At 49.3% G+C, this 13238-nt stretch overlaps 1 protein-coding gene across 3 annotated transcripts; it reads left to right on the top strand.

The window, feature by feature from the left end:
* Nucleotides 1–131: 131 nt before the first annotated feature.
* Nucleotides 132–6359, top strand: LOC132243216 (putative nuclease HARBI1). Of its 3 annotated transcripts, none has more exons than XM_014610468.3 (3): nt 132–2024; nt 2193–2292; nt 4874–6359. In XM_014610468.3, exons 1-3 carry the CDS (start codon nt 1055–1057, stop codon nt 5019–5021), a joined length of 1218 nt encoding a protein of 405 aa, XP_014465954.1. In that variant the 5' UTR covers nt 132–1054; the 3' UTR covers nt 5022–6359. The 3 variants fall into 3 exon arrangements, 1 of the variants encoding a protein (XP_014465954.1); XR_002090633.2 differs by having other exon boundaries at nt 135–2024; nt 2193–2751; XR_002090634.2 differs by having other exon boundaries at nt 138–755; nt 2193–2751.
* The last annotated feature ends 6879 nt before the right edge of the window (nt 6360–13238 follow it).

The raw sequence follows: 13238 nt of genomic DNA on the forward strand, positions 1-13238 counted from the left end.
GACCCGCTCGGCCCCGCCCCCCCCGCAGCGCGGAGGAGGGGGACGCCCCACCCCCCAAGCAGTTCGAACACTGGGCCTGGGCTGTCCCGTGTGCGCCATCCCCTTCTCTTGGCACTGCGCATGCGCGCCCCCCAGCTGACCCCCCCCCCCCTTACACACATACACACCCACCCCTGTCCTGAGCCCAACACCCGGACCTGACTGCCCCCTATCTCCCCAGATCAGCCTGGGCCTGATCCGATCCGATCCGATCCGATCCCAAAGCAGCCTGATCCTGGCCTCCCCCGCCCCCTCCCAGATCACCCTGGACCTAACCCTGTCCCCCCTTCCTCCCGATCAGTCTGATCCTATCTTATCCTATTCCTTCCCCCCCCCCCCGATCAGCCTGATCCCTTCCCCCCCAGATTAACTTTGCCTGATCCTGTCCCCACTTCCCTTCCAGATCAACCTGGGCCTGATCCTGTCCCTCCCAGGTGCCTGACAGCACTACAACCCTTTCCTCCCCCCTCCAACCCCCTCCCCTTTTTTTTTTTTTGCAGAACTGAGTGGAGCCTGCACTGCCCAGCTACCAGGGAGCTACCAGAGTCCTCCCCATAGGTGCGCTTCACCCGCCCGTGCCCCAGGGTGACTCTGCCCCCAGCCCAGGTAAACAAACAGCGGCCGCAGTGCCAATAGCAAGGCCAGCTGGACGGAGCAGCCTGCAGCAGGTGCTGCCCAGCTTCGCAGCCAGGACACCCCCAAGCTGCCCAAAAGGGGTAGGTGTCCCGTGACGCGAGTGTGAAGCAGGCCAGTAAGGGGGACCCTGCAGAGTGGAGAGTTGGGTACAGGGCAGGCAGAGACTAGAGGTGGGGAAGTTGGAGACTAGAGGGGAAGAGATGGTGTCGTAGTGGGGTACGGAGGCAGGCTAGGCACAACCGGGATAGACAGCCTGGAAACGGTGCCCATAGGCATAAAAGGTTGGGAGGGAAGTCCTGAGTAGGCTGTGGCTGGCTGGGAAGTGCACTTAGGAGTGGGGTGCAACTTCTGAGGGTTTGGCCAGAGAATAGACAAGAACATGCTCCTTCACCCCATGGTGTTGGCCATTCGGCGGCGACGGGCTGCCCAGGGGGAGCCCCGGACTCAGGCTCTGGCCTTGGGTCCGGCTCGTTCCCTGCCCCAGCCCCGATCTCAGTCCCACCCCCACGCGCAGACCCTGGGTCCTTCTCGCCAGCAGCTTCAGGCCCGGACCCAGGGTCCAGCTCACCCACAGCCTCAGACCCAGGCCCAGGGCTTGGGTCCTGCTCGCACCCAGCCTTTGGCTCAGGCCCCGGGTCCAGCTCATCCCCAGGCCACAGCCCAGGCTCTGGCCTTGGGTCCAGCCCGGCCCCAGCCTCGTGCCCGAGCCCGGGCCCGGCAACAGGCCCAGGCTCGAGTATACCAACCACACCAGACCTTTGAGGGGCTCAGTGACCGGGTCTGCATCCAGCGGTACCGACTCACAGCAGATGCTATGTATCATTTGTGTGATCTGCTGCGGGGTAGCCTGGGAGCATCTCAGAATACCAACTTTGCACTCTCAGTCCCAGACAAGGTCAGTACTGCCCTTGCCATTCTGGCCTCAGGCTCTTTCCAGAGGTTTGCTGCCCAGACCACAGGTGTTGGCCAGTCCACAGCCTCTAGGGTTCTCGGCCAGTTCCTGGAGGCCCTTATCCCACATACCCCAGATTACATCACCTTCCCCACGGACCCCAGCACCCAAGGACAAACCATGCGGGACTTTCTTGAGATCGCAAACATCCCCCAAGTCCTGGGTGCTGTGGATGGCACATACGTGAACATCAAGAAACCTGCGCAAGACTCCCACACGTTTGTGAACAGGCACCGCACGTATGCCATGAATATGATGGTGGTCAGCAGCGCCCGCCTTGAATTCACCGATGTCCTGGCCAGGTTCCCTGGCTCCAGCCATGACTCCTCCGTGTGGTCCCAGTCAGCTCTCCTCAGGCGATTCCGCCGCGGAGAGTTCACACCTGGGTGGCTGCTAGGTAAGGAGTTCCATCTCTCTATCCCCCGCTGTGCCCATCTTGGCCCCGCAACCAACCTTTCTCACCTGCTAGAGCATTTGGTAGAATGGCTTGCATGAGAAACTCTGCCTCTTTGGGGACAGCCCAGGTCCCAGTCTTAGTTGTTATCACTCTGTTGTCTTTGCATAGGTGATCACAGCTACCCCCTCCAGCCATGGCTCCTCACTCCACTGGCGCATCCCGAGGGTGCTGCTGAGCTGCAATACAACCATGCCCATAAGCGCACCAGGTCAGTTGTGGAGAGAGCTGTAAGCCTGCTCAAAATGCGCTGGCAATGTCTCCATGCATCTGGTGGCACATTACAGTACAGCCCTGAGAAGGTCAATAGGATTTTCGTGGCATGTTGTGTTTTGCATAACATAGCCATACGACGTGGGATTCCTCTGCCAGAGGGGTTGGATGTGGATGAGGGGAATGAAACAGACCTGGAGGAGGCAGCAGAGGACAGCAGCCGTGAACTGGGGACCTCTGGGTACACAAGCCTGGAGGAATTAGAAGAGACTGATGAGGAGACAGAAGGCACCACACCCCTCAGACAAGTCAGGCAAGCGTGCCGGAGAAGGGCTCTCAGACACCGTGTGGAGAAACAGCGTGGAAGGACAGTGCGGGCTAGGCTGATCCAGGAGATGTTCGGGTAGCCCTTGGCACAGCACACTAGTGATGTCTGGCCAAACACCTTTCACACCAGGTATGCAGGGTGGGAAACATCTGGAATCTCCCATCAAGGCTGGTTTCAATAACACCTGCAGTGTTGAGGGAGAGGGTACCTACGGCCTGGTTTGCAAAGAAGCGCCCCAAAGTCAGTTTATTGTATCTACATAAAGGGAGGGTCCTGGGCAGCCAGGATCCCACAAGGATCTGCACAAAGTCAAGGTACCTGCTCAGAGAATGAACATTGTCCTCCGCTCCTTGGTAGTCCTCAGGGGTGGAGAGTCCAGAAGGGAGACCCCTCGCCTCCTTTTTCACATCTTGGTAGGGGAGTGTGGGGGATCATTCCTGGCCCTTCTATCCTACATGCACCTGTGAGCTACTGAGCCAGAGACTCATGAGTCTACTGAGCCAGAAACTCTTGAGTCTGTTGCTAGATGGGATTGGTAGGTGGTAAGTACATCCTAGAGGTGAGAAGAGCACCTGTCTTGAAGCTAGCATTTGTGGCTCCCCAAGGATCCCTCCCCCAGCAAGAGATAGTCTAGTTGCACTGGGAGTCAGTGGTATGTGCATAGATGCCTGTTGAACTACTGCACTCGATATGTTGTGGAGCAAGACAGATATCTCAGTAGTATCCTGTACTAGTGTCTGCTACTGGGCCTGTACACATGGTATCTAGTAGGGCTGTGCGAAACAGCTGTGTTTCGATTCGGTTTTGGATTTGGCCCTTTTGGAGGCCAGTGATTCATTTCGGTCTCTCAGATTACTGTCCCGTTTCATTTTGGCTGAATCTTTTTCAAACAGGCTGCAAGCTTCACACAGTCCTACCCAGCTGGGCGGGGCTTGGGGCTGGGGGTAGGGGCCCCAGCAAGAAGTGGGACAGGGCCATGGGTGGTTTGTCCAGGGGAAGGGGAGGGCCGCTGCCCTCTGTGCAGGCGAGGAGATCCCTGCATGGATCTCTAATCCCTGTCACGCCAGGTTGCGAGGCAGGGAAGTAGCACAGAGCGGTCAGCAAGGTTACTAGTCCCTGCCACGCAACCTGGCTCCATAGGGAACAGATCCAGGGCTGCATGGGGCGGGCAGCAGTTGGGAGGAGACCCCGGTGCGGATCTCTGCTCCTTGTGGAGACAGGTTGTGCAGTAGCTCATTCCCCCAGCTCTTCCCAGGGGGCGCGGGCCCCCAGATCTGCACGTCAGGTTTGAGTAGTCTGCCGCTGCAGGCTGTAGCCAGTGGCAGCACTACCGTCTTCCTGGAGCTCAGCGCAGGCTGCGCCAAGAAGCTGCTGCTGGCCCCAGCCTGCAACAGCAGCCTGCTGAAGCACCACGTGCAGATTGGGGGCCAACGCCCCCCAGGAATAGCTGGGGAAATGACCAGGGAGCTGAGGGAAGTGATCAGAGAGCTGGAGAATTGAACTAGGAGCTAGATGTCAATATCAGAGCAGTCCTTCCCCTCACCCCTTTCCCCTCCCTCTTCTTAGTTTTTGTTTCCCTGCAAACCTGGCTCCGAAACTCTGAAATGCTCTAAAATGTTTCAGAGCCTTCTGATTAGTTTCGGAGCCTTGCATTTCAATTTGGATTCAGTGTTTCGGGTGCCAAAACAGCCTGAAACACCTCCAAAACAAAACAGCTGTCAAAATTTTGCACAGCCCTAATATCTAGCATCTCCAACAAACCATTCTCCATGGCCACAATCTCCTGTTGCAAAGCTGCCACCTCTTCATCTGTAACCACTCCCTAGTCCTTCCCTATGTTGTCATTCTAAGGAATGAAACACATGATGTCCTGCTCAAAGCCAGCAACCTGGGTATCCCGTTGCCAGCAACACGGGGCAATAAAGAGATCATATGGCATCCTTGAATGTGGGGCTGTTATTCTGACCCTGGCAGATCCTGGCTACAGACTAGAGAACCTAGAGCGCTCAGAGGACTCTGAGGGCACTCAAGCAGGCTGGCAAATATGCCTGGACCCCTCTCTGGAGGGGTCTGTAGTAGGGTGAAAGCCCCAGAGACTTGCCTTGTCAGATGCCAGTGGTGGTGGCAGGGTTCTGGCATAAAGCCCTCACTTGCCTCTGTGGAAGAGGCAGTGGGTGGGGGGCTCAGTGTCTTTATCCCTGACTTGCGCCTAGTAACTGTGAAGTAAAATCAAATTTTGTTTATTTCTTAGATTTCTGTGTAAGATCCTTCAACAGCGCTACCCAGCCATAACACTGTGGGGATGTGCATCACCTGTGGAACTCATGACACTGCCACTCTTCTTGGACTGGAAGGCGAGCTCTGGAAAATGGGGAAATGGGAGTGGGAAGAGGATTTAGGGTCAGACCCAGAGAGCTCAAAGCCAGTGTCTGTGAATGCAAGGTGCCATGTTCCTGATAAATGTCTCCCGGTTAAAACTCCCTGTGCCTATTGCAAGCTCTGGACCTCATCTTGGCCTATAACCTCAGGTCTTTTAATTTCTTTTGGCTCAGTGGTTTGTCCCTGGCTGCCCTCAATGTCAGTTTGCTGTTGCAGCTTTTCTCTTAGGCAGTCATACTCCGCTGGGGTGATGTGCATCACCCATCCCTCTGAAGTCCCCCAGGTGCTAAGCCATAAAAGTAGCATATGGGGGACAAAATTGGGTGATGTGGGGGGCCTGCTGTGCCCTCTTTTCTGTGTATGATGCATGTCTCCCTCCATGGCAGAAGCCCCTTGGCAATGGGTCAAGAGCAAGGGAAATCAGAGAAAGTTGCTGAGATCTGTGCAGAAGAGAAACCTCTAAGCTGGAGGTGAGAGAGGAATGGGAGCCAAAGTAAAACTGTAGGGTCCTGGATTCAGCAGCTACATTTGCTTGCCTTCCACTTTAAAGCATTTCCAGCAGTACTGGGATTACTCTTAAGAGCAGTGGTTCTCTATCTTTTTATACTCTAGGCACCCCCTGTTTGGCTTGAACCCATTGTTCAGCTCAAGACACCCCTAGGGGAATAACTGTTCTTACATTTCACTCAATTTTTTTGACTACAGAAAAATAATAGAGCAATTTTTCTGTTGCAAAGAACGTAGAAAGACCACAGTAGGTCAAAGCTGTTAACACTGTAGATTTTTATTTGAGAGCTCTGGGTTTATCTTGTGAATCATGTTTGCACCCCCAACAGTGCTAACATTGCATGGCTCCCTTGAAAGCATCTCAGGGCACCCTAGGGTGCCATGGAACACCAGTTAAGAATCACTGATTTAGAGTGTATTGATTATGATTCATCTTGAACAGGCCAACAAGCTTCTGGGAGAAATCCCCTAAAGAAGATATTTCCCTAATAAGCTCTCTTAGTTAAAAGATTATTCAAGTTATAGTATAAGACTTCAAAAATGAGTTAGCTGTGCTATTTTTAGATGTGCATGGAAATAAATACTGTGTTTTCTAAACCAGTGTCACCATTCTTAATGTTTGGTTTATGTAGATGGTGACAGTAGGGGAAGTCAAGAGAATATGGGGCAAGACACATTTGGGAGGAAGATCAGGGAAGAGAATATGGGAAGTCAAAAGCGTCTTGGCTGTTTCTCCAGCTAGTAGTAGAAAATGGATGACTCATTCCCCTATTGTAGTGGTGATCTTCATTTGAGCAGTCAGGAAGAGATGTATATTTGTGTATTGATTAAAGGTTTATATTTCAACGTTATGTTACCATATACACCCCCAAAAAAGTTAGAAGAAAATTAAAAAGTAAAACAAAACATTAGTTGACTTTTAAAATATTTAGTTATTTGGTTGCCAGTCTCAAGAGTTGGAGTCCATGTTGTGATTTTTTATTTTTCTGAGGTGGATGCTACTGTAGACAGGAGGAATAAATTTCTCTAAGTCAAAGCTGGTCCTTCCTGCCAGCTTCCCGGTGCTTAATGGTCAAGTACTGCAGAAAACTACCATCCTACTTTGCTGAAAGGATCACGCACATTCAAGTAGCTTCAAAAGCAAGGACTCACTGTACCTAAACCCATCAACCAACAATCCAATTCCTAGAATTCAATTCTCATCAATGAGTTTTGGACACTAAACCCAGGGTTACTAAATCTGGCCCACATCTCCTATCTTGTGAAAGAGAAAGCAGCAGCAGGTACCATTCCTGCATGAAATAGGTGTTATCTTATTCTGAGAGGGAATTTGCCCTTTTTTTAAATACATGAAGTGGGTCTGTGGCTCAAGGATTGGACTATTAAGTCACCTCAAGACCAGAAGCCAATGGTCTTGATCAATGAGCCATAATAAAGATTATCCTCAAATTGAGGGACTGCTGACAAATACATGCAGTAGTCTCACCAGCCCTGAGGCCCCCTATAGCTAGCTCATATATTGTCAAACCTTCATGAGCAAGTTCAAGAAGCTAGCCGAAAAAACACTCTGGCTCCTGTAATTGAAAAATATATCCCAAGCCAGAAGAATTTGTGTTCAGGCCAAGACACAGAACTGAAACTGCTTTACTGGTACTAAAAATTGATCTCTTGTCACATCCACCCTGATACTCGTGAACTTCCCTGCATCATTCAACATCATAAATGATGAGAGAGTCATCTTACCTATGAGAGTTAAGTCCAGAGTAATGTGCTAAAGCAGGTCAGCAGGTCTCCAGACTGGAGAATGTGATTTAACACCCTACCATAGACAGCAAGCCTCTGACCCCCAACTAAAGCTGCCTGCACTTCCCTCTCAGAAGATATCTGGCCTTACTTCAATAAGATTAAGTGGGAACACAAGAGAACATCAGGGAGGATTGCTGAGGAGGGTGCTGTAGAGGAGATTGTTGGCTTGCTGCAGCTGCATGCTGCCTAATCCTGCATACCATTGCAGGCTGAGTCAGATCTCAAACCAAATCCAGCCTCTTTGTGGAGTGGATTCAGCCTGGGGACTGGAGGTAGGCAACCCCTGCACTAAAATGGTTCATGGTAATAGGAAACTGCACTTCTACTAGACTTCACTTGTGGAGTCCGAGGATCATTTTTGTTTCCAATCCCTTTCAGTATCAATATGATGCCACCAGGTGAATTGGTCCAACAAGTTGAACTCAAGAACACACTATTCAGGTGATGTGGTTCTTCCTGTCCTTTACCACATGAATATTACTAGCATCAATAAGGCACACTGCTTGGACAAGATTCTCTCAGGTGAAAAACAGCTTGCTGAAGCTAAACCTGAGCAAGGCTAACATGACTGATGAATAGAGGAAAGGATTTTGAAGCTATAGGATTGCGGGAAAGTAGGGCTGGAAGGGACCTTATGAAGTAATTTAGTCCCACCCCCTGCTCAAGGCAGAATTATCCCCGAGTAAAACATCCCAGCCAAGTGTCTGTCTAATCTGCTTTTGAAAGTTTCCAAGCATAACTTCTCAAAGTAGCCTGCTCTAGTGCTACTCTCATAGTCAGAAAATTCTTCCTAATCCCCACCCTAAATTTCCTCTGCTGCAGCTTGAGGCCATTTTTCCTAGTCCTATTCCCTGTAACCACAGAGAAAAACCCATACCCATCATCTCTATAATCCCCCTTCAGGTATTTGAAGATTTATCAAATCCCACCTCAGTTTTCTCTTCTCCAGGGTAAATAATCCTAGTTCTTTCAGTCTTTCCTCCCAGACCCCTAATCATTTTTGTTGCCCTGCATTGGACTCTTTCTAAACTGTCCACATCTTTCTTGAAGTGCGGGGCCCAAAACTGGACAAAATACTCCAGGTGAGGAACAATCTGCTTTCCCTGAAAGAAATTAGTTCAGTACTTCTGCTAAATGGGCAGAAGCAATTGGTGACGGACAGGGGGGACAAGGCTGAACTCCTCAATGAGTTCTTTCCCTCAGTGTTCCTAAGTGAGGGGCACGACAAGTCTCTCACTGGGGTTGTAGAGAGGCAGCAGCAAGGCGCCAGACTACCATGCGTAGACCCTGAGATGGTGCAGAGTCTCTTGGAAGAACTGGATGCCTTTAAGTCAGCAGGCCCGGATGAGCTCCATCCGAGGGTACTGAAGGCACTGGCCGACATCATTGCAGAGCCACTGGCGGGAATATTTGAATGCTCGTGGCGCACGGGTCAAGTCCTGGAGGACTGGAAAAGGGCCAATGTGGTCCCCATTTTCAAGAAGGGGAGGAAGGAGGACCCGGGCAACTATAGGCCAGTCAGTCTCACCTCCTTGGCAAAGTCTTTGAAAAAATTATCAAGGCTCACATATGCGAGAGCCCGGCAGGACAAATTATGCTGAGGGGAAACCAGCACGGGTTTGTGGCGGGCGGATCGTGCCTGACTAATCTAGTCTCTTTTTATGACCAGGTTACGAAACGCCTGGACACAGTAGGAGGGGTGGGTGTCGTATACTTAGACTTCAGGAAGGCCTTCAATACGGTATCCCACCCCATACTGGTGAACAAGTTAAGAGGCTATGACTTGGATGACTACACAGTCCGGTGGGTGGCAAATTGACTAGAGGGTCGCACCCAGAGAGTCATGGTGGATGGGTCAGTTTCGACCTGGAAGGTGTGGGGAGTGGGGTCCTGCAGGGCTCGGTCCTTGGACCGATACTCTTTAATGTCTTCATCAGCGACTTGGACGAGGGAGTGAAGTGTACTCTGTCCAAGTTTGCGGATGACACAAAGCTATGGGGAGAAGTGGACACGCTGGAGGGCAGGGAACAGCTGCAAGCAGACCTGGACAGGTTAGACAAGTGGGCAGAAAACAACAGGATGCAGTTCATCAAGGAGATATGCAAAGTGCTGCACCTAGGGAGGAAAAATGTCCAGCACGCCTACTGCCTAGGAAATGACCTGCTGGGTGGCACGGAAGTGGAAAGGGATCTTGGAGTCCTAGTGGACTCCAAGATGAACATGAGTCGGCAGTGTGACAAAGCCATCAGAAAAGCCAATGGCACTTTATCGTGCATCAGCAGATGCATGACAAATAGATCCAAAGAGGTGATACTTCCCCTCTATCAGGCACTGGTCAGACCGCAGTTGGAGTACTGCGTGCAATTCTGGGCACCGCACTTCAAGAGGGATGCGGATAACCTGGAGAGGGTCCAGAGAAGGGCCACTCATGGTTAAGGGCTTGCAGACCAAGCCCTATGAGGAGAGACTGGGGCACCTGGACCTCTTCAGCCTCCGCAAGAGAAGGTTGAGCGGCGACCTTGTGGCTTCCTATAAGTTCATCACGGGGGCACAGAAGGGAATTGGTGAGGTTTTATTCACCAAGGCACCCCCGGGGGTTACAAGAAATAATGGCCACAAGCTAGCAGAGAGCAGATTTAGACTGGACATTAGGAAGAACTTCTCAGTTCGAGTGGCCAAGGTCTGGAATGGGCTCCCAAGGGAGGTGGTGCTCTCCCCTACCCTGGGGGTCTTCAAGAGGAGGTTGGATATGCATCTAGCTGGGGTCATCTAGACCCAGCACTCTTTTCTGCCTATGCAGGGGGTCGGACTCGATCTATTGAGGTCCCTTCCGACCCTAACATCTATGAATCTATGAATCTTGGGGGTCTGCAAAAGAAAATTAAACTGGTTCATTGATTAACAAGTCCACCTAAGTGAAGAAGCAATTGGATCAGAGACCCCCCCCAGGTTATGATTTTCAAATCTTACAGCGGGGCTCTCATTTCTTATGGGGCGGCTCAGCCACCCCAAGTTCCCCCTTAATTCGTACCCTAATTAGGAGTACACTTGGACTTCTGCGAAAAGCATGGGCCAGTGCTTTGCATGCCAGTCTAGGATGTTTGACATCCAATTAATCTCCTGTTCTGCCACAAATATCAAGTGTAACACTAGATGCAGAAGCCTTTCTGTGTCTCAGTGTCCATCCAGTTAAATGGGAATTATTATGCTTTCCTTTTTCACAGAGACATTCTGAAGATCAAGGCAGACAAGGTTCCTTGGGTGAATTTGTTATTTTTATTAGACCAACCCAAATGGCTGGAGAATAGTTATTAAGCAAGCTTTCGGGTTCAAAAACCCTTCGTCAGGCTAAGGAAGCTTCAGCAGTTGGTGTGTGCTCTTCGTGGATGGAATGCAGATGACTTTTCATTCCATCCAGGAAGAGCACACACCAACTGCTGAAGCTTCCTTTGCCTGACGAAGGGTTTTTGAACCCGAAAGCTTGCTTAATAACTATTCTCCAGCCATTTGGGTTGGTCTAATAAAAAATATCAAATTCACCCAAGGAACCTTGTCTGCCTATGTCCTTAGACCAACACGGCTACAACCTAAACTTCTGAAGATCAATACATTTAAGATTTTGAAATGCACAATTGCTCTCACATAGCAATATTCACAAATAATATTTTCTGTCATCTCCAGCTGGTTAGGAAATTCCATTCCATCCTGTGATCTTGGCCTTGTTTATTTACATCTTTGTTACCTCTTTCCTGGAATACAGCAATGCAACGTGTGGGTATGAAGACCTGTGTATAGGAATCTCCAGCTAGTACAGAATGGTGCAGCAGCCTGCAGTACCGTGAGCTCATCAGACTTGTCTTCCACCTTGTACATTGGCTGCCCATAGAATACTGAATGAAATTCAAGAATTTAGCCCTTATTTTTAATGCCCAGGATATTTAAAAAGTGACCTAAAGCTTGCAGTTGAATTTTGGGATTGACAGCTCCTCTGGCACGTTAACACTTTTTACACTAAGGTATAGGAGAATATGGCCACATCTACATGGAAAGTAGACCTTTGTTAGGGGCCATTTTGAGGCTGTGACATTAACTCCCTCAGGAACTAGGAGTATTAGAAGCCTCTCAATTTTTAGCTCCAAATGCAAGGTACATTATGCAGAATCATAGAAAATAGGATGAAAGGGATATCAAGAGGTCCATTACCCTCCTCCAAGGCAGCATCAACTATACCTAAGCCACTCCTACGTCTCAAACATTTTGACCTTTCTTTCCGTAGCATCAATATATAGCAACATGTATATTAAAAACAGAAGAAAATAAAATAAGACGTTCCACTGAGCATATTTCTCTGCCTGGAAAGGGAAAGAACAAGCAACATTCAACATGTTAGTCATGTCACTTAATGCACTACTAGAAGGTAGGTACTATAGTGATGAGCACAGAACAGCGTGTACATGAGTCACCCAGTTGAGGGATGCAAAACTAATGGGACCTTCCCAGTCCCCTGCTACTGAAGGCAAGTCTGATTTGTCTGATGCAGGATATTTTGCCAAACATAATATAATAAAGGTCTGTACTCTGCAGTAGCATATACATAAATAATTATTGAATTGCGAAGGGAGAGGCTGTGACTACACAGGATAGTGGCACATCAACATATGGTGCTTCTTACTGACAACAATAAACAGGTCCTTAATGGCGCACAATAACACATCCCTTTTGGAGGAAAATTTTCATTCAATTGAATGTGAAATCATGGAGTGCAGATCAACCAGCACTGCCACAAGTTGTTATGTTATATTGCTCAGTAAGATTATTTTCAATATGAATAGTCATGACTAATTAATAGATTCATAGATGTTAGGGGCTGGAGGGGACTAATAATAAAATAACAAGTTTTATTGGAATTTTAAAATGAAACATAATGGAATGTTATAAAACTTGTATGGGGAAAAATGTCATGTCAGAGTATATATTTTTAAATGAAAATCCATGGGTGAAAACCAGAGTTGCCACCTGTTCTGATTTGGAAAAACACTACTGAATGACTGTGCTGCATCATCTCATCACAGTGCAGTGCCAGCACTCCCCAGTGCCATGCTGTGGTCACGTGAAAAAGCTGGTCTGCAGGATGGGGTTCAATACCATACGAAGTGTCACAGATTTTTTGTGGTATCTTTTTACTGGACCAACTGTATAGTTGGGAGAGCTGCTGGACAAGATTTGGGGCATGAAGTGCCCTTCCTTGGACCTGAGATTTGAGGAAGGGCACTTGATGTTGGGAAACTTGTTCAACATCTTTCCCAGCTATACAGTTGGTCCAATAAAAGATATCACCAAAATAAAATAAAATAAAATAAATCTTTGCCTTTCAGACAATCCCATCACAACCACAACAACACTCTAACTGTATCCTACAGAGTTTGACATCTGCCAAGTCTGGGCCATTTGATTCAGTGCCTTGTAGAGATTGTACTTTCAGGCTTTAACAAGTTTTATGAAGGTGCTTTGGGTAGATGCCATATCTTTTATTAGTCCAGCTAAATCTAATAAACGATATTAGATCTACCCAAAGCGCCTTGCCTGCCTACGTCCTTAGACCAACACGGCTACAACCAACATTCCTGCAAGGTTTATCAACAGTTTCATTAGCCTCAAGGTAGGAGTAGAAGAAAAACCCTAACGACAGAGAGCAAGCACACTGCGGAAGGAGGCAGGAAGAGCCACCCCTACGACACCCCTGGCCCATCACTGGCGAGCGCAGACTGAGGCGTCTCTGAGCATCACCAGCCAGGACACCAGCCTGGCGGAAGAAAGGCAGGAAGAGAGAGAAAGAGAACCCTTCTGGCCCCCACCCTCCTTTTCCTTGCCCTTCTTCCGGTGAATTCCGGCTTGAGCAACCAATGAGAGCTAGGGGCGGGCCA

This window comes from Alligator mississippiensis, chromosome 1 (genome assembly GCF_030867095.1).
Source record: "Alligator mississippiensis isolate rAllMis1 chromosome 1, rAllMis1, whole genome shotgun sequence".
NCBI classification, from domain to species: Eukaryota; Metazoa; Chordata; order Crocodylia; family Alligatoridae; genus Alligator; species Alligator mississippiensis.